The sequence below is a fragment of the Oncorhynchus clarkii genome, chromosome 5 (genome assembly GCF_045791955.1).
Source record: "Oncorhynchus clarkii lewisi isolate Uvic-CL-2024 chromosome 5, UVic_Ocla_1.0, whole genome shotgun sequence".
In the NCBI taxonomy this organism is placed as follows: domain Eukaryota; kingdom Metazoa; phylum Chordata; class Actinopteri; order Salmoniformes; family Salmonidae; genus Oncorhynchus; species Oncorhynchus clarkii.
The window spans coordinates 91,296,004-91,319,883 of NC_092151.1; the positions used below are offsets into that span (position 1 = coordinate 91,296,004).

At 43.3% G+C, this 23,880-nt stretch overlaps 2 protein-coding genes across 2 annotated transcripts; both read right to left on the bottom strand.

Annotated features, from left to right (window-relative positions):
- Positions 1-2,970: 2,970 nt before the first annotated feature.
- Positions 2,971-9,724, bottom strand: LOC139409796 (L-selectin-like). The gene is made up of 6 exons (XM_071155172.1): positions 9,681-9,724; positions 4,705-4,753; positions 4,108-4,570; positions 3,884-3,991; positions 3,540-3,685; positions 2,971-2,988 (listed from the first exon to the last, which is right to left on the bottom strand). The coding sequence occupies exons 1-6, from the start codon at positions 9,722-9,724 to the stop codon at positions 2,971-2,973; spliced, it is 828 nt and encodes a 275-aa protein (XP_071011273.1).
- A 639-nt stretch (positions 9,725-10,363) lies between these two features.
- Positions 10,364-19,520, bottom strand: LOC139410281 (E-selectin-like). The gene is made up of 13 exons (XM_071155767.1): positions 19,383-19,520; positions 19,190-19,259; positions 18,596-19,087; positions 18,286-18,477; positions 17,844-18,035; positions 17,481-17,657; positions 16,123-16,314; positions 15,748-15,924; positions 14,276-14,467; positions 13,903-14,079; positions 12,263-12,442; positions 11,855-11,968; positions 10,364-11,685 (listed from the first exon to the last, which is right to left on the bottom strand). Exons 1-13 carry the CDS (start codon positions 19,383-19,385, stop codon positions 11,603-11,605), a joined length of 2,241 nt encoding a protein of 746 aa, XP_071011868.1. The 5' UTR covers positions 19,386-19,520; the 3' UTR covers positions 10,364-11,602.
- Between the last annotated feature and the right edge of the window lie 4,360 nt (positions 19,521-23,880).

Genomic DNA, 23,880 nt, shown 5'->3' on the forward strand with positions numbered 1-23,880 from the left:
TACAATTTGACTGAATGTTACGATACAATAACGCATAGTAATTTGCAATTGTACAGGAATAATCATAAAATAACCTACCTCTTTGGGGAGACTAATAAAATGTGCTCTTTTCCGTGTCATCACACCCATCCAAATGAACTGTGTAAGAGGTGCAATTTCCTTTCAGAATGAGTCAACACCAGATTTACTAATCTGATCATCAAACTGTCTACTGTGAAAAAGTAGCCCCTTTCCTGCAGTCGAATGACCAAAGCGCCCTCTAGTGGCCTCATAGGTGGAACACATTCGTCATTATTTCCTCATGAATAAACAAAACTAAAGTTTTTGTTGTATTTCAGTCTTCTGTGATGTATATAAAGTGTAATATTGGAATGCAAACTCAACATTGAATACATTTAAACATGGTACAGGTGTCTTATTTTGGTTAAGTCCATAACATACCTGTGTGTGAGGTGTATACTTTAATTTCAAAGTAGATGTGTTTATGACTACCAAGAAACACTCTGTGTGACCCTGATTTAGCCCACTGCAGTAAAAGGTGAAGAAAATATATTTTTTAATTATGACTTCCTTTGCAATTTATAGGAACGCATACACACTCACGCCCAGTGCTTGAAGCGGGAAGAAAAAGGTGTTGTTCCCACGCACACTGATTTACCCCATATATATACTCTGAACCCCAAAATCAAGTGAGCTAAAATCGTTTTATTTACTTTTCTTACACAAAGCTGTTGAACTTGTAGAATTCACAAAACATACAGTAACATAATTCTAACGATTTACAACATCCTATGTTTGATGTGGACTAACCCACACAGTATGTTGAAACAATAGGTAGATTGACATAATGTATGAAGTCTCAGAGGTCCATCAGTTGTCCCCTGTCTCGTTGGATGACGTCACACCCTCATCTGGTTCCCTTCAGGATAAGAGTAAAAGTCAAGATATCAATCAAAAACAACAACACACTATACTGCACTTAGCCAGCACATGGCCTTGGTGAGAAGCCAGCACATGGCCTGGGTGAGAAGCCAGCACATGGTCTGAGTGAGAAGCCAGCACATGGTCTGGGTGAGAAGCCAGCACATGGCCTTGGTGAGAAGCCAGCACATGGCCTGGGTGAGAAGCCAGCACATGGTCTGGGTGAGAAGCCAGCACATGGTCTGGGTGAGAAGCCAGCACATGGCCTGGGTGAGAAGCCAGCACATGGCCTTGGTGAGAAGCCAGCACATGGTCTGAGTGAGAAGCCAGCACATGGCCTTGGTGAGAAGCCAGCACATGGTCTGAGTGAGAAGCCAGCACATGGTCTGGGTGAGAAGCCAGCACATGGCCTTGGTGAGAAGCCAGCACATGGCCTGGGTGAGAAGCCAGCACATGGTCTGGGTGAGAAGCCAGCACATGGTCTGGGTGAGAAGCCAGCACATGGCCTGGGTGAGAAGCCAGCACATGGCCTGGGTGAGAAGCCAGCACATGGCCTTGGTGAGAAGCCAGCACATGGTCTGAGTGAGAAGCCAGCACATGGCCTTGGTGAGAAGCCAGCACATGGTCTGAGTGAGAAGCCAGCACATGGTCTGGGTGAGAAGCCAGCACATGGCCTTGGTGAGAAGCCAGCACATGGCCTGGGGGAGAAGCCAGCATCTCTTACCTTAGTTGAGCATGCTTCTTTTCTAACGAAAAGATCAAAAGAGAAGAAAAAAAATCTTGAATTTCTTGAAATGCTGTCCCTTGACTTTGGCACCATGTAAAAACAGTTAAAAAAAAAATACTCGTACCCTTTTTCTACCCAATTTCATGATATCCAATTGTTAATTACAGTCTTGTCCCATCGCTGCAACTCCCCTACGAACTCGGGAGAGGCAAAGGTCAGGGGCCATGCCTCCTCCGAGACACAACCCAGCCAAGCCGCACTGCTTCTTGACATACTGCTCACTTCACCCAGAATCCAGCCGCACCAATGTGTCGGAGGAAACACAGTCCAGCTGCCGGCCCAAGTCAACTTGCAGGCACCCGGTCCACCACAAGGAGTTGCTACAGCGCGATGAGACAACGAAACCTGTTCTGGGGGTTTAGATCTATGTCTATCTAATATATTTCATAGATCAATAAAATCAAAAAAGGCTGTTTAAATATTATATATTTTTAAAACTATTATAATGTGTGTTCCTCTGTTTTATGTCACTGGTGTTTCCACTTTGAAAAATCACTGATTTACAAAGATATACAAGGACACTGAGCATTCTCTCCAGTGGCAAACTGTTATCAGGGGGGGAGGGAGGTCTATATTGAGCATCCTTATTAGCTAGTCACACCCTTTTAAGTATGTCATCAATTTGAAAGTTCCATTGATTCTGTGTGACACAGTTGGTAGAGTAGGGTGCTTACAACACCAGGGTTGTGGGTTTGATTCCCAAGAGGAACCAGTATGAAAATATATGCTTTGTACTACTGTGAATGTCTGTTAAATGACAAACCAAATGTAAGATGACAATTAGGTGTGTATAAATCAAAGGTGTTAGTCAATTTAGATGAAGGGAAATAGCATTGTGAGCAAAGTGATTAATGATATCACTTTAGTAAAGAATTGATGGCCTTGTGTCATTGTGCACTAGCAACCCCTGTGGCGGTGCGGTGCACGCTGACCAGGTCGCCAGGTGCACGGTGTTTCCTCTGACACATTGGTGCGGCTGGCTTCCGGGTGGTATGCACGCTGTGTTAAGAAGCAGAGCTTGGGTTGGGTTGTGTTTTGGAGGACGCATGGCCTTTGACCTTTGTCTCTCCCGAGCCCGTACGGGAGTTGTAGCGATGAGACAAGACTAACAATTGGGGAGAAAAAGCAGGTAAAAAAAAACACTTGTTATCTTTTATAAAACATTATTTTTTTTATAAACAACTGGAACTTACTTTTTCTGTGATTGAAACAACAGCAGATGCAGCAGGACAGTGAGAGCATCCAACCAGCAGCTACAGCCATTAGGACATGCTGATAACCTGAGGAAACACACAGTCAACCAGCAGCTACAGTCCAACATGGAAATGACCCAGACACAACCCCTCTAAAGACCTGAGGCAGTCTCCAGTCTCCCACCCGACAGGAACAAGCGTTTGTGCTGACAGCATGGAGCGTACCATTGTGTTGAAGTGTTGATAGATGCCCCCCCCCACCACCTTTTGCTGCAGTATATACTGTAATATCAAACTCCAAACAGCCTGCCTTGACTTGTATTAATGAGTTACTTTATTTGGACAGGGTCCAATGTACAGCAACAAAAAAGTCTCAGTATTCTGAGAAGTGATGAGTTGCACAAGATTTAGCTCATTTCCATCAGCAGCCTCACTTCCTCTGAGACACCAGGGGTGTAGCTAGCCTAGCCTAGCCTAGCCTAGCCTAGCCTAGCCTAGCACCATAACGTTGTTCTGTAACCCGTAGTACATGATGAGAGATGGTATCAGGGGATTTAATTACTTGCACAAACTGGCCTTTGTCCACTCCAGACCCAGATCCTGCTCCAGATGTCATCGCCCCAGACTGCAGTCCAGACCCTGTCCGTGCCACAGCTGACTTCTGGGGATCCCAGCAGTAGGTTCCCCTTCTCACAGCTCAACCGGCATGTAGAGTTGACAGTAAAGTTGACAGCAGAGCAGTTCACAAACCCATCAGGTAGACATAAGGGGTCACATCCCTTAGCTTTAGGGGCAAAGAAAGGTTTCAGCACAACAGTGGGGTACAGTAGGGACCTGTCATAATGCCTGATGTGTAAATGAAGTACCACTCAGGAAATTGAGGAAGCAGATGTTGTAGCCATAGCGACCCTCATTAGAAAAGGTCATAGGTTAAAGGAGAGGTGTGACACGGTGGGAACAGCAGCTTCCAGATTCCCCTCACCTGTTTGGCAAAAGTGTCCCTCAAACCCAGGTTCACACACACAGGTAAAATTGTTGATGGTCTCCAAGCATCTCCCTTGTCCCATGCATGATGTTTGGTTGCATTGGTCTGTGATATAAATATACATCATGTAATATATGTCACAATCTCAACACAGCTTTCATCAAATGATTTACTGGTGGCCTTTAAAAAAAAACAACTAAAACAATGGTTGAGTCCCTCACCTCTGTAGCATAGCGAGTATTTGAGATTTGAGCACATATCATCGTTCCACTTCCCATTATTCTCGCTGTTCCCTTTGTTGACGTATATCTCAACACACTCCTCACCCAGTTTGTTATTGGGTTCGTTGGGTGCCCAGGAAGAATTCCCAACCCACGTTCCGTTGGTTCCGACCCATGTCCAGTTTCCATTGATCTTCTTGATTCCGATCCAGTAATACGGAGACCCAGTTCTATCAGGCAAGATGTTGAGGAGGAAATTATTTTCTTCCTGGTTTTGGATGACTACCATGTCTGTGTGGTTGTTAATCCAACACCACTCTCTTGCCATGGTCCAGTTCATGGTATTTGTGGAGGCATGATATGTCCAGCCCGTGGCATGTCCTCCACACACACCTAGGACTATGATTAGCATCCACATTATTGTTACTACCTGTGGCTGTCTGAAGAAGGGTCCATGGACTGCCTGTGTTTGTCCATAAACAGTAAAAATCACACACTGTGGTTATCGAGACAAAATTCTATCTACAATACAACAGTGAATGGTAGGGACGGCCAATTATAAGAGAGACCAAAGGAGAGCTCCCATCTCATACTTACCATGTGTCGGTCTCCTTCTCTGGCACTCAGACTGTGGTGTTGGGCTAACCTGGGTTTGGAATGGAGCTCAGTTTGGCTTTCAGAACAATTTGACAAAGCCTCCTATATGGATTCCAATCTGCATTCAATGTATCACATGGAGTCCTTTTACCATTGATTCCCAAATTAACATAGAATACCCGGATGCTTGATCATTCACTAAATGTTTATTCTACATTACAGTGAATGGGGTATGATTCATGACTGACTGAATAATGACTGTTAGTAACAGTAAAAAGTTCTGGGAAGTGCAAGGCATTCCAGGTAGAGTTTTGTTTTACTTGCCCCAGTTTCAGGAAATGAAAGATGAGATCTGTTTCTGTCCCCTCACGATGCTGACAGAGAGGTTAGCTAAAGATGAGATCTGTTTCTGTCCCCTCACGAGGCTGACAGAGAGGTTAGCTAAAGATGAGATCTGTTTCTGTCCCCTCACGAGGCTGACAGAGAGGTTAGCTAAAGATGAGATCTGTTTCTGTCCCCTCACGATGCTGGCAGAGAGGTTAGCTAAAGATGAAAACTGTTTCTAAACAAAACATTTCTTGCACTATAACGGTGACAAGCGGTGCCCACAAACTGTTACGGCCTATATAAAACTGTCCCCTACTGCAGTCCCAAAATCTTACCACTGCTACACCTGGCTACCAGTGAGCATTGTCTGGCAGCGAAACAGTTCATTCAGCCTCATCTACTGCTTTTTAAAGAAACAGCTTTTATGGCTGACTTGCTTAAACAAATGTGCTTTTTAATGACAATTGAGATGTACAAACTATGGCAATAGGGAACGACAAGTGGATAAGAGGCCATCTCTTTAAGACATTAATGAGCGAGCTAGGACGGAAGTAGTCAATATAGCTATTTGTTGAGCACTTTCGAAATGTACGACAGAATTCAGAACATGGGCCGTTCTTAAAGTATTCTCCATGTACACCAAGTCAGAACCGTAGGATAAATAGAGGTGTATAGAAGCAGACTGTAACGGATTTCCTCCTCTTCGTCTGAGGAGGAGTAGCAAGGATCGGACCAAAACTCAGCGTGGTAAGTGTCCATATTGATTTATTCAAAAACACAACTGAACACTGGAACAAAATAATAAACATGCATCAACGAAACAGTCCCGTGTGGCGACAAACACTGACATGGAAGACAAACACCCACGAAAACACAGGTGGAAAATGGCTACCTAAGTATGATTCTCAATCAGAGACAACTAACGACACCTGCCTCTGATTGAGAACCATACTAGGCCGAACACAGAAACCAAACATAGAAAAACAAACATAGACTGCCCACCCCAACTCACGCCCTGACCATATAAACAAAGACAAAACAAAGGAACTAAGGTCAGAACGTGACACAGACAATGAAAGCTCTTACAATATTCAATGATTTCATTTCTCTAAAACAGGTTATAGGCTACATGGTCACCGCCAAGTCAGAACAGCAAATATAGGGGTAAATAGACCAAATTATTAGGGTGAGGCACATGGGCTACACATGGGCTACTTTCTTAGCTACCGTACACATATCTCCCTGGTATATTACATAATTTATGCAGCAGCATACAATACATTTTTGGACTCACCTTGTTGTGCTGTGTTCACTTCAACAGGAAGGTGACGCAGCGGTCCTTTATGGGCAAATTTTGTCATCAAAGTCTGGCATTCTCTGGATTTATGTTGCTTTCAAAACAACTGGGAACTCGGGGGGGGGGGGGGGGGGGGACAAGGTCGAGATATGATGACGTCGTAGCTCTATAAAGAGGCCGGATTTACAATTCCGAGTCGGATGACCGTTCAAAACGTATTTTCCCAGTTGGAGCTCGTTTATTCCCGACTTCCCAGTTGTCTTGAACTCACTGAAGTCAAAGTTTTCGCAGTTCCGAGTTAACAGTTGTTTTGAGCGCAGCACAAATCATGCTTCATTGACAGCATGGACAATGTTGAATGTTTATGATTTTAAACTTGGAAAAGAGCCTCTTCATCCTAGACTCCAATGAATAGCAGGCTAGTGATGGCTTTGCAATGCTTGCAGTTAGCCACTATCAGTCATTCCGTCCAAACCATTCATTGTTACAGTGCCTTGCGAAAGTATTTGGCCCCCTTGAACTTTGCGACCTTTTGCCACATTTCAGGCTTCAAACATAAAGATATAAAGATGTATTTTTTTGTGAAGAATCAACAACAAGTGGGACACAATCATGAAGTGGAACGACATTTATTGGATATTTCAAACTTTTTTAACAAATCAAAAACGGAAAAATTGGGCGTGCAAAATTATTCAGCCCCTTTACTTTCAGTGCAGCAAACTCTCTCCAGAAGTTCAGTGAGGATCTCTGAATGATCCAATGTTGACCTAAATGACTAATGATGATAAATACAATCCACCTGTGTGTAATCAAGTCTCCGTATAAATGCACCTGCACTGTGATAGTCTCAGAGGTCCGTTAAAAGCGCAGAGAGCATCATGAAGAACAAGGAACACACCAGGTAGGTCCGAGATACTGTTGTGAAGAAGTTTAAAGCCGGATTTGGATACAAAAAGATTTACCAAGCTTTAAACATCCCAAGGAGCACTGTGCAAGCGATAATATTGAAATGGAAGGAGTATCAGACCACTGCAAATCTACCAAGACCTGGCCGTCCCTCTAAACTTTCAGCTCATACAAGGAGAAGACTGATCAGAGATGCAGCCAAGAGGCCCATGATCACTCTGGATGAACTGCAGAGATCTACAGCTGAGTTGGGAGACTCTGTCCATAGGACAACAATCAGTCGTATATTGCACAAATCTGGCCTTTATGGAAGAGTGGCAAGAAGAAAGCCATTTCTTAAAGATATCCATAAAAAGTGTCGTTTAAAGTTTGCCACAAGCCACCTGGGAGACACACCAAACATGTGGAAGAAGGTGCTCTGGTCAGATGAAACCAAAATTGAACTTTTTTGGCAACAATGCAAAATGTTATGTTTGGCGTAAAAGCAACACAGCTCATCACCCTGAACACACCATCCCCACTGTCAAACATGGTGGTGGCAGCATCATGGTTTGGGCCTGCTTTTCTTCAGCAGGGACAGGGAAGATGGTTAAAATTGATGGGAAGATGGATGAAGCCAAATACAGGACCATTCTGGAAGAAAACCTGATGGAGTCTGCAAAAGACCTGAGACTGGGACGGAGATTTGTCTTCCAACAAGACAATGATCCAAAACATAAAGCAAAATCTACAATGGAATGGTTCAAAAATAAACATATCCAGGTGTTAGAATGGCCAAGTCAAAGTCCAGACCTGAATCCAATCGAGAATCTGTGGAAAGAACTGAAAACTGCTGTTCACAAATGCTCTCCATCCAACCTCACTGAGCTCGAGCTGTTTTGCAAGGAGGAATGGGAAAAAATTTCAGTCTCTCGATGTGCAAAACTGATAGAGACATACCCCAAGCGACTTACAGCTGTAATCGCAGCAAAAGGTGGCGCTACAAAGTATTAACTTAAGGGGGCTGAATAATTTTGCACGCCCAATTTTTCAGTTTTTGATATGTTAAAAAAGTTAAAAATATCCAATAAATGTCGTTCCACTTCATGATTGTGTCCCACTTGGTGTTGATTCTTCACAAAAAAATACAGTTTTATATCTTTATGTTTGAAGCCTGAAATGTGGCAAAAGGTCGCAAAGTTCAAGGGGGCCGAATACTTTCGCAAGGCACTGTAAATTTGCGATTTCCAACTTGTTGGCCGATGAGCACCGATACGTTTTATCTATAATGTCTCTTCATTATTTCTCTTCATATGACAAAGATTAAAAATGATTTGCGGGTTGATTGTCAACTTGATTAATGATGACTGCTAGCTACGATTTTGAAAGTATGATGTTGACATGATCAGTCCAATCAAAGCTACTGTACATATAATGTGATTTGACCTAATTTTATCTGTGGCCAATGACCTTGAGCCTTCTTGGATGGGCACTTCTAATGTAACTCTATGGCAGCACCCAAAGGGCAACATTTTTCTAGCTCTACCCTGAGACTTGGCAGTGACATAGTGTCTCCATGAGTGACAGAACACAGAGCCAATCATGGAACAACACTCCATATTTTCCGTTGGTTTGCCCCACCACCACAGAAAGCATTGCGCTAGGCTGAAACACCTGCATTTTGAAGCTGCCTTGGCCACCATGTTTGTATGCAGCTTTATTAACTCAATGATATATATTATTTTTTACATCGTTTGCAAACTTATATGTGACACCTATTAATGCCAAAATAACATGCAAAACATGCAAGCCCTGTTTTTTTTTTTGCTAAAAATGTGGGGCTCAATACAGGTGGGGCTCTGCCCCATTTGCCCCGAATGAAGGATCGCCACATGCTGACAGAGAGGTTAGCAAAAGTTCAGGGAGGAACACAATGGTCCTGGTCTCCACTGAAGTGGGGTTTCACAGTGGGGGATATGACCCCATCAAATACCTGCTGTCTAAAGTGGTCTGCAATAAAGTGGGATTTCACAGTGGCAGATATGACCCCATCAAATACCTGCTGTCTAAAGTGGTCTGCAATAAAGTGGGATTTCACAGTGGCAGATATGACCCCATCAAATACATGCTGTCTAAACTGGTCTGCAATAAAGTGGGGATTCACAGTGGGGGATATGACCCCATCAAATACATGCTGTCTAAACTGGTCTGCAATAAAGTGGGGATTCACAGTGGCAGATATGACCCCATCAAATACATGCTGTCTAAACTGGTCTGCAATAAAGTGGGGATTCACAGTGGGGGATATGACCTCATCAAATACCTGCTGTCTAAAGTGGTCTGCAATAAAGTTTTTTTTTTTTTTTTAAATATACTGTATATAAGGGCCTGAGGTCATGAGGTCATGGTACCGCATTTGGAAATGACCCAGACACAACCCCTCTAAAGACCTGAGTCAGTCTCCCACCAGACAGGAACAAGCGCCCGTGCTGACAGCATGGAGCGTACCATTGTGTTGCAATGTTGATAGGTGACCCCCTCCCTCTCGTATCCACAAAGTATTTCAGAGCAGGAGTGCTGATCTAGTATCAGGTCCCACCGGTCCAATAAAACTGATTCTGGATCAACACATCACTCTGAGATGCTTTGTGAACACATCCAGGCTGCATCACATCTGGCCGTGATTGGGAGTCCCATAGGGTGGTGCTCAATTGGCCCAGTGTCGTCCAGGTTTGGCCCGGGGTAGGCCAGGTTTGGCCCGGGGTAGGCCAGGTTTGGCCCGGGGTAGGACGTCATCGTAAATAAGAATTTGTTCATAGCTGACATGCCTGGTTAAATAAAAAAATGTAAATAAAGAAAATGATGTACTTTTTACTCCATACATTTCCCCTGACACACAAAAGTACTCGTTACATTTTGAATGCTCAGCAGGACAGGGATTAATTCACACACTTATCAAGAGAACATCCCTGGTCATCCCTATTGACACTGATCTGGCGGATTCACTAAGCACATGCTTCCTTTGTAAAGGATGTCTGAGTGTTGGATTGAGCCCCTGGCTATCTGTAAATAAGAACATGTGTTTGTCTGCTTTGCTTAATGTAAGGAATTTGAAATGATTTATACTTGTACTTTTACTTTGACTTGAGTCATTTCCTATTAAGTAAGGTATGTTTACTTTTACTCAAGTATGAAAACTTTTTCCACCACTGGCGAGAAGACCGTTATACCCTATGATGTGTTTCTACGTATGAGCTTAGCTAGCCACTATTGCCATGACATCTCCTATGAGATTTCTATAGGAGAAGCAGTGTCTGCCTATCTTCATACTGTGCTTTCTGTGGTTATAGCTTTGACTGTATGCTGAAGGTGAATTCAGAGCCATTTAGTGGCTAGCTACACTACAAACATCATTTTACCAGGTTTCTGTGAAGCAATTGTAATGACAGTCTGACACAAAATACCAAAGAGTTTCCTGATTTGTAAGGGGTAGTCTGTGTTTATTTTATTGTTTATTAGAAACACAGATTGGGATCATTCTGAGGGGATATTTCCAGTGGTTGAAAGGGGATTTGGCCTTCCTGTGAAAATGTCTGAGTTTGCTAAAGTAACCAAGGGGCGTGGGGCTTAGTGAAGTCCTCTTGGGATCCTTTCGTACCACTCTACCTATTCTTATTCTACTGGTATATTTGAATAAATTTTGCTCTCTGTTGGTACATTTGAACTCAGATAGCAATGGACTATTTATTCGCAGCTATTATAAAAAGCATTGGACAGAAAATAATGGAAAAAAATAAGAGCATTATTGACAATGTTTGAAATGTTTATTATATTTAAAAAGACACTTTTTCAACATCAAATGTAATTCTGTAACACACAGACTGTGGTTTAAAAATAAATATGACTTAAATACTAAAAGGCATTGATTTCACAGTTCTGTAAAATCATACAATTATATTAATTATACAGGGGAATATTATATATAACTTTCTGTAGTTTGTATAAAATAGCTGTCAAGATCAGTATCATAAGAAATGTGTCCACTTGTGGTCATATACCAGCCAGTGGTGAACAATTTGTTCAATACAAAACTCCCTTAGGGAGAAAAAATACATTTTCTGTAGGACCATCATGAGAACAGATGATTCTGTATACTCAACGTAGCACCTCTCTCCCAGTCAGACGATTCAAGGCTATCTAACCTACTACATTACAATACTGAGGAACTGTGATCCGGGTGTGACCAGCAGATCTTCTTTGAAAACAGAGCCAACCTGTTCCTGCTGTTGTTCCTGCTGTTGTTCCTGCTGTTGTTCCTGCTGTTGTTCCTGCTGTTGTTCCTGCTGTTGTTCCTGCTGTTGTTATTGTTGCTGTTATTGTTGTTGGTCTCTATATCAGGCTGTCGATGCTGTTCCTGTAGGTCTGTAAAGGTTCCTCAATGTCTGAGGTGCTGTTCAGATCAAACTTGTTAGCTGGAAGGATACAATGAAGAGCATATTGATGAGTATTGTCAAGTAATAAATAGCCATTCTGAATCAAATCTGTGTTATGAAACAGAGATATTTTTGAATTTCTTATAACTTTCTAATTCCTAACCAATGACTGTGAGTGTAGAAGATAAGGGACTTCTTCTGTGTTTACCTTTCTGTCTGATTCGTTTGAGGAGCCATGCAGCCAGAGAGAGGCCAGATAATGACACAGCGCCCCCTGCTGCCAGGCCTAGGATAGTGGGGTTCAATGGAGGCTCAGGTGTGGCTGGAGGAAACAAGAAACAGAGGAAAACAGTCAAACAATCTGAATCAACTGATTGGCCACATCACTGATTTACAACCCTCTCAAGAATGTTCGAATTTTGGTAGCCCCCATATGTAGGATATGCATTCATGATGCATTCATAAAGCCTTTATAACCTCTACATAAACATACATTGTCCTGATGACCAGCAAAAATCCAAGTTGGTCGTCTCACAGAATTTCAATTTGGTTGTGTCTCACAGAATATTCAGTTTGATTGTGTCTCACAGAAAGAGTAACAGAGGTTATAACATACCTGTGCAGGTAGGTGTTTCAGCGCTCCACTCCCCTGACCGTGAACACTGCATGTTTGGGGCCCCCTGGTGATCGTAGCCCTCATCACAGCTGAAGTTGCAGACAGAGCCCCAGGGATGTGAGGGGGCCTCACAGCTGACCTGACCCCCCAGAGGAACCACAGGAGAGGGGCACTGGACAGCTGAGAGAAGGACACAGTGGTTAGTATATAAAAACACCACAAAAGGAAACAAACAGTTGTGGATGAAATAATGAAAATGATTGTCGTTGGAGAGCTCATGTGTGTGGCAGACATCCATAAGGAGATAAGACTTATAGGGAAAATGGATGCCCGCATGACTGCAACTCACTTTGGATTAAAGCATCTGCTAAAAGGTATATTAATATATATATATTGAGTTACACCCCCCCCCCCCCACGGAGTTGCCCTCAGAACAGCCTCAATTCGTCAGACATGGACTCTACAAGGTGTCGAAAGCATTCCACAGGGACGCTGGCTCATGTTGACTCCAATGCTTCCCACAGTTGTGTCAAGTTGTCTGGATGTCCTTTGGGTGGTGGACCATTCTTGAAACATGGGAAACTGTTGAGCGTGAAAAACCCAGCAGCGTTGCAGTTCTTGACACATTCAAACCGGTGCGCCTGGCGCCTACTACCATACCTCATTCATAGGCACTTAAATATTTTGTCTTGCACATTAACCCTCTGAATGGCACACAGACACAATCCAATTGTCTTAAGGCTTAAAAATCCTTATTTAACCTGTCTCCTCCCTTTCGTCTACACTGATTGAAGTTGATTTAACAAGTGACATCAATAAGTGATCATAGCTTTCAACCGGATTCACCTGGTCAGTCTTTGTCATGGAAAGAGCAGGTGTTCTTAATATTTTTTTTTTAATACTCTCGGGCTGAGTAAAACCTCTCACTTCACCTCTTTCTCTCTATTTAAACTCAGTCTATAGTGTTTTAGTATCGTGTGTAAATTGACTGAGTTTAAACAGAGAAGAAGATTCGAAGTGAGAGTTTTAAATCTGTCCATGAAAATAAGACCATGAAGTGAGGAATTTTAGTATGAAGGTCAATGAGATGGTGTCGAATTTGGTCAACAACAAAATGTCATTGTTAACTTGCTACGTGAGGCTTATTTGATTGAATAGAAGTTTTGTAATGTTATGTTTATGGCCCTGGTAGTTTGGGGCTCACGAGTGGTGCAGCGGTCTAATGCACTTCATCTCATTGGAAGAGGCATCCCTGCAGTCCCTGGTTTGTATCCAGGCTGCATCTAATCTGGCTGTAATTGGGAATCCCATTGGGCGGCACACAATTGGCCCAGCGTTGTCTGGGGTAGGCCGTCATTGTAAATAACAAATTGTTCTTAACTGACTTGCCAAGATAAATAAATACATGTTGTTTTACGAATGCACTGATGTAAGTGGACGCACATGGCATTTCAGCAACTTTGAGAAAAATGACTTAATATTGGACGTGTTTTTCCATTGTTAGAGTGGTCTTGTTAATTAAGAGTTTAAACACACTTGTCAATATAGACAATGGTTTAAATTGATTTAAAAACTCTTCTCAATATAGACAATGGTTAAAATCAGGTCTATTTTAAAGATGCAAAAAAATGTGTCCTTACCTTCACAGTGTGGTATCTCCTCACTCCACTCAGCAGCTGATGTGCAGGTCACTGTGATCGCCCCCTTGAGGAGATAACCCTCAGAGCAGCTAAAGTTGCAGCTGCTTCCGAAGGTGAAGTCTTCTCCACAGCTGATAGCGCCATCCTGTGGCTGCTGGAGGGTAGGGCAGCTTACAGCTGCAAGACAGAGTGGTGCAGTGGTCAGTCTGTGTCCAGAGACAATTCTACTGTCATACAATTACAAAACTCTATTTTCCGTCCTAGATATTTCTGAATGGAAAATGTCCTGTGTCATTCATATATTTATAGCAACTACAGTTGATGTAACATGTTATGGGGGCTATGTTTACAGATATCCAGAACCTATACACACCAACACACTGCGGCTGTGAGTCGTTCCACTGTCCCGAGGCTCCACACTGCAGGGTAGCAGAGCTGTAGGCCAGCCTCTCATAGCCCTCCTCACAGGTAAAGGTACAGGTGGACAGGTAGCTGAAGGAGCCCAGGGGATGGGAGCAGGCCATGGAACCCTTCCCAGGTTCATACAGCTCACTGCATAAGACCACTGGGGAGGAGAGGGCAGATCACAATACATGACTAAATGTGTCAATGCTGTCACAGACTCTATAATGGCACAGATTCAGAGATGAGTCCACTATCTAGACTTGGTTTCCTCTATTGTAATCACTCCTCTTTCACCCCAGCTGCCAAACTAACCCTGATTCAGATGACCATCCTACCCATGCTAGATTACAGAGATGTAATTTATTGATCGGCAGGTAAGGGTGCTCTTGAACGGCTAGATGTTCTTTAACATTCGGCTTTCAGATTTGCCACCAATGTTCCTTATAGGACACATCACTGCACTCTATACTCTTCTGTAATCTTGTCGCAAGACCCACTGGTTGATGCTTATTTATAAAACCCTCTTAAAGCCTCACTCCCCCCTATCTGAGATATCTACTGCAGCCCTCATCCTCCAAACACAACACCTGTTCTGCCAGTCACCTTCTGTTAAAGGTCCCCAAAGCGCACACATCCCTGAGTCGCTCGTCTTTTCAGTTTGCTGCAGCTAGCGAGTGGAACGAGCTGCAACAAACACTCAAACTGAACAGTTTTATCTCAATCTCTTAATTCAAAGACTCAATCATGGACACTCTTACTGACAGTTGTGGCTGCTTTGTGTGATGTATTGTTGTCTCTACCTTCTTGATCTTTGTGCTGTTGTCAGTGCCTAAGAGTGTTTGTACCCTGTTTTGTACTGCTACCATGTTGTGCTGCTGCCATGTTGTTGTCATGTTGTGCTGCTGCCATGTTGTGTTGCTACCATGTTGTTATATTGTGTTGCTACTGAACCATGCTGTGTTGTCATGTGTTGCTGCCTTGCTATGTTGTTGTCTTAGGTCTCTCTTTACGTAGTGTTGTGTTGTCTCTCTTGTTGTGATGTGTGTTTTGTCCTATATTTTAATAGAATTTATTTGTTATTTTTTCCCAGCCCAGGTCCCCACAGGAGGCCTTTTGCCTTTTGATAGGTCGTAATTTTAAATAAGAATTTGTTCTTAACTGACTTTCCAAGTTAAATAACGGTTAAATGCAATACAATAAAATACATATATTACTATGGTCTGTTGTTCACAGTCATCTCTGCCCTCTCATTGGCTAGAATGGTCCCACCTGTTCTCGCCATTTCCTGCCTGACTTCCATCTTTGAGGACATGTTTTTCCATTGTTAGAGTGGTCATATGTCTATCTTGTCAATAAATACATTGGTTTGAAAACTCTTCTCAATTTAGACAATGGTTTAAATCAGGTCTATTTTAAAGATGCAAAAAAGTTTGTCCTTACCTTCACAGTGTGGTATCTCCTCACTCCACTCAGCAGCTGATGTGCAGGTCAGCGTGATCGCCCCCTTGAGGAGATAACCCTCAGAGCAGCTAAAGTTACAGCTGCTTCCATAGGTGAAGTCTTCTCCACAGCTGATAGCGCCATCCTGTGGCTGCTGGAGGGTAGGGCAGCTTACAGCTGCAAGACAGAGTGAATAGTGATGCAGTGGTCAGTCTGTGTCCAGAGACAATTCTACTGTCATACAATTACAAAACTCGATTTGCCCTCCTAGATATTTCTGAATGGAAAATGTCCTGTGTCATTCATATATTTATAGCAACTACAGTTGATGTAACATGTTATCAACGTTTACAGATATCCAGAACCTGTACACACCAATACACTGCGGCTGTGAGTCGTTCCACTGTCCCGAGGCTCCACACTGCAGGGTAGTAGAGCTGGAGGCCAGCCTCTCATAGCCCTCCTCACAGGTAAAGGTACAGGTGGACAGGTAGCTGAAGGAGCCCAGGGGATGGGAGCAGGCCATGGAACCTTTCCCAGGTTCATACAGCTCACTGCATAAAACCACTGGGGAGGAGAGGGCAGATCGCAATACATTACTAAATGTGTCTTTGCTGTCACAGACTCTATAATGGCACAGATAGCCCCCCTCCTGACTCAGCCTCCAGTATTTATGCTGCAGTAGTTTATGTGTCGGGGGGCTAGGGTAAATCTGTTATATCTGGAGTAGTTCTCCTGTCTTATCCGGTGTCCTGTGTGAATTTTAGTATGGTCTCTCTAATACTTTATTTCTCTTTCTTTCTTTCTTTCTTTCTTTCTTTCTTTCTTTCTTTATTTCTTTCTTTCTTTCTTTCTCAGAGGATCTGAGCCCTAGGACCATGCCTCAGGACTACCTGGCATGATGACTCCTTGCTGTCCCCAGTCCACCTGGCCGTGCTGCTGCTCCTGTTTCAACTGTTCTGCCTGCGTCTATGGAACCCTGACCTGTTCACCGGACGCGCTACCTGTCCCAGACCTGCTGTTTTCAACTTTCTAGAGACAGCAGGAGTGGTGGAGAAACTCTGAATGATCGGCTATGAAAAGCCAACTGTCATTTACTCCTGAGGTGCTGACCTGTTGAACCCTCGTAAACCACTGTAATTATTATTATTTGACCCTGTTGGTTATCTATGAACATTTGAACATCTTGGCCATGTTCTGTTCTAATGTTGGTAATCTATGAACATTTGAACATCTTGGCCATGTTCTGTTATAATCTCCACCCAGCACAGCCAGAAGAGGACTGGCCACCCCTCATAGCCTGGTTCCTCTCTATGTTTCTTCCTAGGTTTTGGCCTTTCTAGTTTTTCCTAGCCACCGTGCTTCTACACCTGCATTGCTTGCTGTTTGGGGTTTATGGCTGGGTTTCTGTACAGCACTTTGAGATATCAGCTGATGTAAGAAGGGCTTTATAAATACATTTGATTGATATACAGAGATGAGTCCTCAATCTGTTTCTATGGTCTGTTGTTCACACGCATATTTTCTCTCTCATTGGCTAGAATGGTCCCACCTGTTCTCGCCATTTCCTGCCTGACTTCCGTCTTTGAGGACATGTTTTTTCATTGTTAGAGTGGTCAGAAGTCTATCTTGTCAATAAGTACATTGGTTTAAATTGATTTAAAAACTCTTGTCAATTTAGACAATGGTTTAAATCAGGTCTAGTTTAAAGATGCAAAAAAGTTTGTCCTTACCTTCACAGTGTGGTATCTCCTCACTCCACTCAGCAGCTGATGTGCAGGTCACTGTGATCGCCCCCTTGAGGAGATAACCCTCAGAGCAGCTAAAGTTACAGCTGCTTCCATAGGTGAAGTCTTCTCCACAGCTGATAGCGCCATCCTGTGGCTGCTGGAGGGTAGGGCAGCTTACAGCTGCAAGACAGAGTGAATAGTGATGCAGTGGTCAGTCTGTGTCCAGAGACAATTCTACTGTCATACAATTACAAAACTCTATTTGTCCTCCTAGATATTTCTGAATGGAAAATGTCCTGTGTCATTGATATATTTATAGCAACTACAATTGATGTAACATGTTACAGATCCAGAACCTGTACACACCAATACACTGCGACTGTGAGTCGTTCCACTGTCCCGAGGCACCACACTGCAGGGTAGCAGAGCTGGAGGCCAGCCTCTCATAGCCCTCCTCACATGTAAAGGTACAGGTGGACAGGTAGCTGAAGGAGCCCAGGGGATGGGAGCAGGCCATGGAACCCTTCCCAGGTTCATACAGCTCACTGCATAAGACCACTGAGGAGGAGAGGGCAGATTGTAATAACTGACTAAATGTGCCACGATGAAGACATTACTCAAGATACACAACAACTGAAATACAGGAGGTCTAAGCTGTCATACTGGTATAAAGACCGATAGCAAGACACTGAAGTAATTCAAAGACAGTACAAATCAAAAGTTTATGACAAATTGTAGCCGTTTTTTATTCTCTATTTAGTCCTTCCAGAACACCTTATTTATAAGGTTTATAAGAGGATATACTTACATTCACAGTTGGGAGGCTGTTTTGACCATGATTCTGAGGCTGTGCATCTCATAGGCCCGGAGCTGCTCAGCCGGTACCCCTCTTCACAGGAATACTGACACGTCGAGTCAAAGGAGAAATTCCCATTGGGGTGAGAGCAACTGACACTGGCATTAGCAGGGACAGTGACCTCCTCCATCTTACATTCAACAACTGCCAACAAAGGAAAACAGGCAAAGAGTTACAATTAAGAGAACATTGAGTGTGATAACAGTTGGCTTGATACTGCCTGTATTAGATATTTGGACTATATCATCCTGGGCTTGCTTACCGTGTTCACACTGCTCTCCGTAGAAGCCCTCAGAGCATTTACAGTGGTGGCTGTTGATGGTCTCCACACACTCTCCATGGTAACATGAGTCGCTCTGACACGAGGCTGTGAAGCACAGAGCCGTCTTCTTCTTCATACAAGACTCGTCGTTCCACTTCCCTGTGTCCTTCTCTCTCTTGATGTACATCTCCACACAGTCCTCATTGTTCCCCCCGTTGTTGGGTTCCCCGTCTGCCCAGTTCTCTGCCTCTTTAGTCAGGATCTTATTGGTCCCCACCCAGGTCCACACGTCGTCCACCTTACGGATCCCTATCCAGTAATAGTTGGCCTGCCTGGGCAGGATGCTGTTAAGGTGGGAGATCTCTCCACGGTTCTGGATGGCCACCATGTCAGTGTAGTGCTCTGTGCACCACTTTCTAGCAGTGTCCCAGTTCATAGTTTTGTTGGAGTGATGGTAGGACCAGCCCTCTACTCTAGTGCACATGGTGACAACTGAGAAATGACAAAAAGGTCAATATTGACATACAGTACATGAATGAGTTTACATGAGTGGGATTTTAGAAATGCATAGATCTTTTGAAATGTGTTTCTTACCTGTGTACAGGAGGAAGAGGGTGATCCATGAGCTGGGGCTTCTGGCTTGCTGTGATGCAGAGCAGAAGTCCTGTGGAGACAACATCAAGCCATACTTTACAGACTGAGAATGCATTGGCTGTCTGAAATGTATATAAACTAACTGGTGCATCTTAATTTTAAGGCATAAAACAATTCTCTCAACAGTACTTACCATTGTAAGATTAAAATGTGATGCTCTTTTGCAGGTAAATCTCCAAAGGATATGTTTCTAGTCTGATCCAGTGGATGAAATGATACTGCTCTCTGGTACTCTGTGCACACATATATATACACCAACCAACACTTCAACAACGGCCAAAGACCGGAATTCATCGTTATGACACTGCCTGGGCGTGAATAAGCTACTCTGGAATTTCCAACTTGGAAACTTTCTCCCTCTCTCCCCCTCCCTCTTTTAGATATCTGGACTCTATCCTATTGTGTCGGTCAGACAGATAAGAGCGTCTCTGAGTAGGTGCCAGAGCCCAAAGCCCGGGCTGCAACAGGAAACAAAGATTGAGGAAGCAGTCATTAACAACAGCCTCTGCCCTGGGCAGAGACTCATAGATACTGAGCTGGTGTTGAAATGTCTCTTTCACTCCTTTGAAATGTCTGGCTAACACCACATCAAGCATTTGTTGTCATGAATAGTGGGGTGCATAATATATTAATTAGTCATCATTTTTTAAGCTAACAGTTGACAAATGTACTATGTCAAGTCAACCTCTATTTCAAGTGCATTTCATTGAGTTGGGTTTTGTTATAACAGTGTGTAGAATTTGACTAACCCACTACTGTGTTTCTGCATTTTTATTAAAGGATATGCACAGCTTGAGAGGATACAGGGAGACAGACAGGTTGTCATGAGGATACAGGGAGACAGACAGGTTGTCATGAGGGTACAGGGAGACAGACAGGTTGTCATGAGGATACAGGGAGACAGACAGGTTGTCATGAGGATACAGGGAGACAGACAGGTTGTTATGAGGATACAGGGAGACAGACAGGTTGTCATGAGGATACAGGGAGACAGACAGGTTGTCATGAGGATACAGGGAGACAGACAGGTTGTCATGAGGATACAGGGAGACAGGTTGTCATGAAGATACAGGGAGACAGACAGGTTGTCATGAGGATACAGGGAGACAGACAGGTTGTCATGAGGATACAGGGAGACAGACAGGTTGTTATGAGAATACAGGGAGACAGACAGGTTGTCATGAGGATACAGGGAGACAGACAAGTTGTCATGAGGATACTGGGAGACAGACAAGTTGTCATGAGGAGGGCCTCCCCGGTGTCGCAGGGATAGGAAGGGTTTGGCCGGTAGGGACATCCTTGCCTCATCGCGCACCAGCGACTCCTGTGGCGGGCCGGGCGCAGTGCGCACATTGGTGCTGCTGGCTGCCGGGTTTGAGGCGCACTGTGTTAAGAAGCAGTGCGGCTTGGTTGGGTTGTGTTTCGGAGGACGCATTGCTTTCGACCTTCGTCTCTCCCGAGCACGTACGGGAGTTGTAGCGATAAGACAAGATAGTAATTACTAACAATTGGATACCACGAAATTGGGGAGAAAAAGGGGGGTAAAATTAAAAATAAAAAAAGTTGTCATGAGGATACAGGGAGACATACAGGTTGTCATGAGGATACAGGGAGACAGACAAGTTGTCATGAGGATACAAGGAGACAGACAAGTTGTCATGAGGATACAAGGAGACAGACAAGTTGTCATGAGGATACAGGGTGAAAGACAGGTTGTCTGTCTGTGTGATGGGAAACAACACTATAGGCGCCCGTTGGCTGCCTGCACTGACTACCATGGCTCACATCCTTCCTGACTGGACTCACTTACACTCTGAACATCAACCACAGCAGAACTCTTTTGTTGACCCCTAGAAATTCCCCATTCCTGAGGTCCTAAACATAAATACTGCCGGTGAGGAAACAGAGATTTCAAGATGGAGTCTGATAAAGGTTTGATATCCCTAATGGATTCTAATTAGGATGACTCAGTTATGAGCAATAACAGGAGGATAAATAATCACTTTCCAACAGTTTATGTTTGAGTATAACCACTTAATAACTTTGAATGTAATCATATACAGTGTTGCTTGGTAACTTCAGTGACATTTTTACTAGTCATAACGGTTATTGTAAAGGTTGGCGTATACTGTAAATGCAGAGGAAAAGGGCAGGATGTTGGTATCTTCAAAGCTATTTAATTTAGAAGCCCTGTAGATGTTTTACCAGAAAAGGGAGATGTGGAAGCATGGACTTAACCATACCAAAAAATCAATGTTATGCTGCAAATATGGTTGTTATTATGAAAGAAGAAAGCCTGTATGAGGGTTAGCTTTCAGGCTAGGATGAAAGGCGGCCTGTATGAGGGTTAGCTCTCAGGCTAGGATGAAAGACGGCTGGTTAAAGCCAGTATGAGGGTTAGCTCTCAGGCTAGGATGAAAGACGGCTGGTTAAAGCCTGTATGAGGGTTAGCTCTCAGGCTAGGATGAAAGACGGCTGGTTAAAGCCAGTATGAGGGTTAGCTCTCAGGCTAGGATGAAAGACGGCTGGTTAAAGCCAGTATGAGGGTTAGCTCTCAGGCTAGAATGAATGACGGCTGGTTAAAGCCTGTATGAGGGTTAGCTCTCAGGCTGGGATGAAAGACGGCTGGTTAAAGCCAGTATGAGGGTTAGCTCTCAGGCTAGAATGAATGACGGCTGGTTAAAGCCTGTATGAGGGTTAGCTCTCAGGCTGGGATGAAAGACGGCCGGTGCCTGTAGAGTTCAAAAGGTCGCACTCCAAATCATGATGAGGAATTACCCAAGGAGGCAGAGATGGAAAATAATTAATTTAATCCATTTAATAATTAATGCTCGAAAGAATACAAAAAAATATATAAAAAAACTACCAGTCAAATGTTTGGGCACACTTACTCATTCAAGGGTTTTTCTTTATTTTTACCATCTTCTACATTGTCAAATAATATTGAAAACTATGAAATAACACATATGGAATGATGTAGTAACCAAAAAAAAGTGTTAAACAAATCAAAATATATTTTATATTTGAGATTCTTCAAATAGCCACCCTTTGCCTTGATGACAGCTTGGCACACTCTTGGCATTCTCTCAACCAGCTTCATGAGGTATTCACCTGGAATACATTTCAATTAACAGGTGTCTTCTTAAAAGTTAATTTGTGGAATTTATTTCCTTCTTAATGCGTTTGAGGCAATCAGTTGTGTTGTGACAAGGTAGGTGTGGTATACAGAAGATAGCTGTAATGAGTGCGCTGAGAATCGGGAAGCAAGTTCAGGGAGTGAGCATTTTAATAAATTAAATAAGTCAATAACACCTGAGGAATGAACCAAGGGGAGTGACAGATATAGGGAAGATAATCAAGGAGGTGATGGAGTCCAGGTGAGTGTCATGAGGCGCAGGTGCGTGAGACGATGGTGACAGGTGTGCGGGATAATCAACAGCCTGATGACCTAGAGGCCGTAGAGGGAGTATACGTGACAGTACCCCCTCCCTGACGCGTGGCTCCAGCCGCAGGACACCGTCAAAGGAGACGAACCCGGGATCAGGAGTGGACCGGTCACCCTGCTGACTATAATTTGTTTTTCAACAGGACAATGACCCAACACATGTAAGAGCTATTTTACCAAGAAGGAGAGCGATGGAGTGCTGCGTCAGATGACCTGGCCTCCACAATCCCCCTGACCTCAACCAAATTGAGATGGTTTGAGATGAGTTGGACCGCAGAGTCAAGGAAAAGCAGCCAACAAGTGCTCAGCATATGTAGAAACTCCTTCAAGACTGTTGGAAAAAAATTCCAGGTGAGGCTGGTTGAGAGAATGCCAAGAGTGTGCAACACTGTCATCAAGGTTATTTGAAGAATCTCAATCTCATTTTTTAAAACATATTTTTGGTTACTACATGATTCCATGTGTGTTATTTCATAGGTTTGATGTTTTCACTATTATTCTACAATGTAGAAAATAGTTTAAAAAATAAATAAATAAAAACCCTGGAATGAGTAGGTGTTCTACAACTTTGGACAGGTAGTGTATAAAAAAGAAACTTAGCATACGTTTCAGCCTTCATCAGTGCTGTACAAACAAATGAAGAAGACGTACTTAAGACACATCGTGACTAATAGGTGCAACAGGTGTAAGCAGTTAGTTGATTAGAGACTGGCGAATAGGGAATTAATGCATATTAAGCAGGAATATATAGAAGAGTGTTAAAAATTGACAATTTAAACACAGTTATGGAAGCAGTGGCGGAAGTGGAATTATTGTGCTATTCTCTTGGCGCGAGTACAGTTGGTGAGAATGAGGGGATGAAGATGATGGCGAAGAAGAGTGGAGTAAAGAGTTTCTGTATCGCAAGCCTCTCTTCAAAGAGCCAGTGTGGTTACTTGAGGCGTGAAGGAATATATTTTTTATCCATGGGTTTGACAGAGGGTAGTGTGAAACGAATTATCAAGAAAATCACACTTGTCTAGAAAATGTATCGTGGCACAGTCACATTCTAAACAGAAGTTAAGATAATCAACTAAGCCAGGTATTCCCATCGGGGGTACGCCCCCCCCAAAAATTGTGATTCACATTTTTTTTAAAGGAGGTGTTTTTCTGTAATTTTTGTACATTTTTTTCTCCACTTCACATT

Bases quoted from the DNA above. Each gene is read 5' to 3' on its own strand.
- LOC139409796 (XM_071155172.1), bottom strand. From the start codon at position 9,724: ATGGTACGCTCCATGCTGTCAGCACGGGCGCTTGTTCCTGTCTG. The intron at 4,571-4,704 runs GTAAGTATGAGA...GGACAAACACAG, and splicing joins GAGAAGGAGACCGACACATG to GCAGTCCATGGACCCTTCTT. The intron at 3,992-4,107 runs GTGAGGGACTCA...TTTATATCACAG, and splicing joins ATACTCGCTATGCTACAGAG to ACCAATGCAACCAAACATCA.
- LOC139410281 (XM_071155767.1), bottom strand. The intron at 14,080-14,275 runs GTGTGTATAGGT...TCTGTCTTGCAG, and splicing joins CTCACAGCCGCAGTGTGTTG to CTGTAAGCTGCCCTACCCTC. The intron at 11,686-11,854 runs GTAAACACAGAA...GTATCCTTCCAG, and splicing joins CAAACGAATCAGACAGAAAG to CTAACAAGTTTGATCTGAAC.